We start from the raw sequence: 6,449 nt of genomic DNA on the forward strand, positions 1-6,449 counted from the left end.
TAATAAAATAATACATTTTAATCAAATTGCATAATGCCAGAATACTTTAACAAAACCATAATTTTTTGTTGAAAGGCTCTTTGAATGGAGAAATTATCCAGCATCTCTAGGGATGATTCAGCAGCATAAAAGCTTCAGAAACAATAGTATTTTATTGATTTTGTTTTGAACAAATGATTTTACAGATCTGGTGGCAACTAGAGAAAGACTCTGTGGTCTCATATAAGCCCCATAATTATTGCAAATATCAGTGTACTCCTGGCCACAAATGACATTTCTTTCCCATGTTCACTCTTTTTCTTCTTCTTGTCTTCTCATTTATTTATATTTGTTATTGTCAGTACAGTTGCTCTGTCTGGCTTTAGTGAAATTGATTTTTCTTAGCTACAGGCTGTAGAGTGTCCCTGTGGTTTTTATTATAAGGCAGTTAATATGACCTACCTGAAGAAAGAATTAGGCTGATTTTGTAAATCATCATTTTTCCTGCACAGCAGAGTCAGTAAAGCATAAGAATCTAAATAGCGTGGGCTTGATGATCCACCAGCCAGAATTATGTGTAGAGGTTTCACATGTGGGTAGCCTTTTCCACTTTATTTAAGTGAGGGTATAAAGCGTTAGGAAAAAAAAATCTTTCTTGAGATCTTCCATGGGAAATAAAAAAAATAGGCTAAACTCATCACATTATAATGAAGATGTTAATCCATAAAATAATAAAAACCCACTAGCTAATGCTAAACAGTCCTCTTCCCCGTCACACACGATTACACGGGAGGGTCCGGAGAGCATCCCTCCTCCTGGAGGCTTGGCTGCCGGGGCTCAGGGCCGAGTCAGCGACAGCACGGCTGGGGCTGTTCCCCTTCCCCTTGGTGAGCTGGGGGACAGTCTCCCAGGCAGGGCTGCGGGGGGGCCATGGCCAGGGCCTCAAGCTGCAGCAGTGGAGGTTCAGGTTAGACATTAGGAGGCATTTCTTCACAGAAGGGGTCGTTGGGCACTGGAATGGGCTGCCCAGGGAGGTGGTGGAGTCACCATCCCTGGAGGTGTTTAAGAAAAGACTGAACTTGGCACTTAGTGCCATGGTCTAGTTGACATGGGGGTGTTAGGGCAAAGGTTGGACTCCATTATCCCAGAGGTCTCTTCCAACCAAATTGATTCTGTGATTGTGTGATTCTGTGACCCTGCTTCCCACAGGAGCTGCTTTAGGCTGAGGCTGTAGCATTTTGGTCCCTACCTGAACTACAGCTCCTGCTGTAGCGCAGCTGTGCCTGTACCTGTGCCTGGCCATGGACTCTGTTGATCCAGACCCAGATTCAGACCTGCAGCCTGTCCTCCTGGTCTAACCTCAGACCTGCCTCGTCACTGTGGACTTGCTTGGAGACCACTGGGCTGTATCTGCCTCTGCTTACTGTAACCAGGCCAGATCCTGACCCTGACATGCTAACTTGCTAAGTCATGTTTCTGGCATGATCTCAGACCTGCCTCATCACCCATGAACTTAGGTAGTGATCTGGCCTCTTCCTATAACCTGACTACCATCTCGGGGTCTGCCCTGCTCGCCTCACTTGAGTGCCATGGGACAGGCCCCTGCCCTGCCAGCCTGGTTATCACGCTCTGCTCCATCTTACCATCCCTTGGGGAGCAGCTATCCCACACTGTGCCCTGACAGACTTTTGCTATTGAGAATATTTTTTTTCTGACACCTTTGGACTGTCTCAGCCCTGAAAGTTCTTTTACCCTCTGCAGTTGCCTTTCCTTCATGCTCTTACTGATGGGAGGAATTTGAGAATTAAAAGCCAAATTCTTTTGTTGGAAAATGCCCCAGTTAAATTCCTTTTTCTAATCTATTCTTGTGCTTTCTTAAAACCAAGAACTCCAAAGATGAAGACTGTAAGAAGCAATTTATTTATTTAAAGATGTTACACAAATTGAAAGACCAAGTTGCCATTGTGGCTGGTATTTTGTTGCAGGAAGTTGAGGTGATTGAATGCTGGCTAGGCTTTGGTAGGCTTTTTAGGCAGCAAAGGCTGGAGGATGGGATTTGTCTCCTTTGCTTCTCCTGGGCATGAGTCTGATAAAGAAAGTTCTTCAGGAAAAGGGAGAATAACTGGTCCAGTGACCGGTTTGGTCAAGTCTGGTTTGTCTACTTGAGTCTTTTCTTCATCAAGACTGGGCATAGATCTTACAGCCTCAAGTGGAAGTGGCTTTCCATCTTTATGTTCATTTTGACTTTCTGGTGGGTTTCGAAAAGAGATGTCCACAGTTGAAGGGGGCAGAATTTTAAGCCAGCCCACGGTTTTTTCTAGGTATGGGGAGAAAGGATTGGTTTCTGAAGGGGAAGCTTGTTGATGATTCTGGCTGGATTTTCCAGGTGTCCGATTAGCTTGCTGTTTCCCCTCTTCCGTGGCAGGTTCCTAAATAACAGGCAATAAGCATTACCTATATTGAAGCTATTCCAAATTCTTTCAGATATGAAGATGGTCACCCTTCACACTAAGGATCGGCTGCAATTCCAGCCTGCAAAGACCGGCTCCAGAACAGAAGCTCAAAGGACAGACAGATGGAACTGCTTCTTATGCCAGTGGAGATGGGTGCATAAAACTTGGGTAACTACACATTTACTGCTCTTTGCATTCCCTTTGTTATTTGCAATTTCTTTCTAGAGCATTCGGAACACATTCTGTGTGATTGACTCTATACTTGTTCTATTGCCTTTTTGTCCACCTAACAACAGCCTGTTTTATCACAGGAAGATTTCTTCCTGATTTGGCCTTACCACTTTCTTGAAGCTCATATCTTTGTGAATAAGAAAACTTAAAAATGCCTGGGCTTTCAAGAGTTCAATTCTTGTTTTGTAAAGGAGTACTACTCTTGCAATATTAAGATTAGATTAAGAAATACCTGCGGACTGTAGATTTCACAGGATATTGTGACAAACTGTTCATGTTCCAAGTGATTGTTTACTACAGAGCCTTTGCAGAAACCTATTCGCTGGAAGAAGAAAATGCAAGCATTTTTTCACATTGTAGCACTGATACTTAGCTCCTATCTTGTAAAAGAAGTGATTATGAAAGGCTGAATAGTTAGAGTTTCTACATGTATTTGTAGGGATAAGCAGGTTGGGCAAATTTTTATCTTGGGATTGGCAAGCTTACAAAAGCAGGCAGCATTTTGAAAAAGGCTTTATGTTTGCAAAGGAGGGTTAGGTAACATGATAGTAAAAATAAGCTCGCCACTTAAGGCCCAACTACAACAGCACACTGAAGTTCTGCTTATATCTGCAGAATATCCCCATGCAAGCAAGTTGTGTAATAGAACATAATATCATTTTTCAGACACAATTTCACACCACACTAGTGAATGAAACAATGAAAAAAATGTTTCTAATAGTTGTGTTTTTACTGGGCTGTTGGTAACATGACTTGGATCTCGATTAAAATGGGGCTTGAAATGTTATCTCTTGGCAGCATGCCCATTTAGTTTTTCAGTTTCTCTTATAGTTTTTTCCTTAGTTCTTAAATGTTTTCCTTGACTGACCTGATTGTAGTATGAATATACTCTTTAGACATTGTTTGTGATTTATTGCCTATGTATGTTTACTTAGAAGAAATCCTTAAGAATGTTTCCATTTTGTAAGGCAATGGCTACCTCGCCTTTTTCTGGATGGTATGTTTTTGTTTTCTTTGTTCATGGACTTCTAGGTAAGAATTCAGAACTTTTACTGAAATGTTTTCTCTATTCCAAAGCAGCTTGTACAGTTGCAAGACAGTGTAGAGCTACAACCAATAAAAAGATGCCTGTGGGCTTTGATTCTTGTCTGTAAAGAACCAAAGGGATAGGCTAAGTAGTCACTGAGGAATCATAGTATCTGAAAAACAGGTTTTTATACAAGGAAAAGTACTTACAGCTAGTTCTGATGAAAGTGGCTTGCACTTCGAGATGTTAGCAATCGTGTCATTTTTGGAGCAGGATGTCTCCTGAATTAAAAAGTCTACAAAATATGCAGGACCAACAACCCACTGTAAATGAGAGACCAGTGGCAATTAGACCTTGTGCATGTGTCAGGAAGAAGGAAGAATTCTACAGACCTTGAAATAGATATAAAACTCCTGCTAAGCATTGAAGGAGCAGGTTTTACTTGGGGTATTACTGTTAGTTGTATTAGAATGATTTTTTGCCAGTGTTGCTTTATTGCCTGGTTATTTTTTACTTCTTTTATATGCACAATCTTAGTAACTCATGAGTTAGGTGTAGTTGAAATGAGTTTGGGTTTTGTAATAAGTTAGCATCCACATAGAACTACATATCCAAAGATCCTCTTCAGTGCCTTGTTGATAGTTTCTGGCTGCTTTAATGAACAGGATCACTTTTTCTATTTCTGAAATGCAAGTACCTCAGGGTTGCAAAATGGGAGAGATTAAATACTGTATTGTAGAAATATCTAACAGTTTGAGACAAAGAGTGAAAACCACCTTGTTATCTATACATAATGTATTTTAGAGAGACTGGGTATTACTGTGGTAAACAAACAGGATTTAGCCAGGAGATCATTAACTCTCTGCTCATCTAAAATTAGTTTTAAACTGTGTTTAAACTCATTCAGTGAATTACAGGTATACGTTGGAAGGGATGACTTTGCTTTATTAAATACTTTCTATTAAGGAGTCACTAATTCATGGTGGTGGTAGAAGAAAGAGCTCACAGTGAAGCTTTCCTAAACTTTGGAATGCAAATCTGTGTCTTGAGTTTTGCATAAAGCCCTTCTTTTTACAATAAATGGAGTCAAAGTTTTGGATCAATGCAGATTCTCATTTTCCAGGAGAATTCTACATAGAAGTATTCTCTGTACTATACAGATACAAAATCTAAGCAATCTGTAAGACATAACAAATCATATGAAGTATAATAGGTGGATCTATGCTTCTTGAGGGCTAAGGCAAGTTAGGTGAACCTTGGCTTACCTGTACTGAAGCTCTTGTGACATTGAGGACAGAGAAATAATGAGTTTCTTCACTCTCTTCATTGAACCTGGCAAGACTTTGAACAGCAGCCTCCAAATATTTGGGCTCAGTTGGACAATCATCAACTGGGCAGTCAGGACATACCATCCAAATATGTCTGGGTGGAACTTTTTGTTCAAACAAAACAATGTCATTAGAGAAAGCATAACCATAAGAACATGTTGATAGTGTAGGTCACTGTGAATGCACCTAGGCCCCCAACCCTACCCACTTGTCCTCCAGTCCCCTGGGGTGACAATATGTGGTTTGATTCACTCAGCAATTTCAAATCTTTATGAATTTTCAGACCCATAAAAATGTTGCAGTGGAGGCAGAGACACTGCAGTAAAAAGCTCAACCTGCTGACAGTGGGCTTGCTGTTTTTACTTGTCTTTCATAAACCCATAAAAATGCTTTTTGGACCAGAGGGTAAAAGCCCATCTAGAGGCTCTGCTGGGTTTCCCAGAGATGAAAACAGTTATTACTGCACTATTTTGAGCTGCAGGATCACACTGGTGTTACAATCACTGACTTGAGAAAATTAGGGCAGCTGAAAGCTAATGGAGATGCTGTGGTACCATAATTATTATTAGAATTTCAAGTAATGCTATATGGCAAAGAGTGTTTTTCTAGTCCTCTTTTAAAATGAGTGTGTTAAATAAAGACATACCTGGTTGTAAAATGCACTCATAAGTATTCAGATGAGCAATATTTCTTGCCTGATTAATGTAGATAATTGCTTTGCATTGACCATAAACCTAAAACAATTAAACATTTAGAAACAATTAATATTGCACCCTTCGCACTAATCATCTAGTAGCTAGACAGTGAGTGGTTCATTTTCTCCTTGCAGTCATGAAATTCTTTCCAAGAAAAAAGTTGTGTTAATACTCAAATGACAGTGAAGCACATTTCTAAGTATCTCTTTTAGAAATAAAAGGCCAGATCTTCCCCTGGTGTCATTCTGAGTTTTACAGGTGCAGTGCTTGTCTGTAGGATGGCCTATACAAGGCCACTCTTCTGGCAGCTGAGAAGTGCCCAAGTGTCACAGAGTGCCTTCCCTGGCCAAGCCCCCACACCGGGAGCTAGGTCTATGTCCAGAATCCAGAGAGCTTAAACCCAGAGATCAGCTCAGAGTGTCTGGATCCAGTCACCTGTCTTCCACCTTCCCCCATTTCCCTATGTCCATAGTAAGGAATGAGAGTGCTAGGAAGGACCCTAAATCAGTTTTGTGACACAGTAAGATCACCCTTGCACATAAAGAAACTCTGACTTTACGGCAGAAAATAATACCAGCCTATTAATTTCCATTGTGCCTTTTTGTTCAAAAGTCGAATGTATATTCTCTGAGTGCTTCTTAACTATTGCCACATGTATGATCAAGACCTCTAGGACATACATTTCTTGACTTCACAGAAGCTATATCAATCACATATGCTTTGCACCCTTTTCCTG

The 6,449-nt window shown here is 40.6% G+C and overlaps 1 protein-coding gene across 1 annotated transcript in view; it reads right to left on the reverse strand.

Annotated features, from left to right (window-relative positions):
• Positions 1 to 1,988: 1,988 nt before the first annotated feature.
• The window catches only part of FETUB (fetuin B), a 10,020-nt gene continuing 5,559 nt past the window's right edge, over positions 1,989 to 6,449 (reverse strand). The window contains exons 3-7 of the mRNA XM_009696039.1: positions 5,665 to 5,752; positions 4,956 to 5,122; positions 3,900 to 4,013; positions 2,896 to 2,985; positions 1,989 to 2,408 (exon numbers count right to left, since the gene is read on the reverse strand). Of these exons, the coding sequence (XP_009694341.1) occupies positions 1,989 to 2,408; positions 2,896 to 2,985; positions 3,900 to 4,013; positions 4,956 to 5,122; positions 5,665 to 5,752 (879 nt within the window). The remainder of the gene's footprint in view (positions 2,409 to 2,895; positions 2,986 to 3,899; positions 4,014 to 4,955; positions 5,123 to 5,664; positions 5,753 to 6,449) is intronic.

The sequence above is a fragment of the Cariama cristata genome, unplaced genomic scaffold, assembly GCF_000690535.1.
Source record: "Cariama cristata isolate BGI_N322 unplaced genomic scaffold, ASM69053v1 scaffold12822, whole genome shotgun sequence".
NCBI classification, from domain to species: domain Eukaryota; kingdom Metazoa; phylum Chordata; class Aves; order Cariamiformes; family Cariamidae; genus Cariama; species Cariama cristata.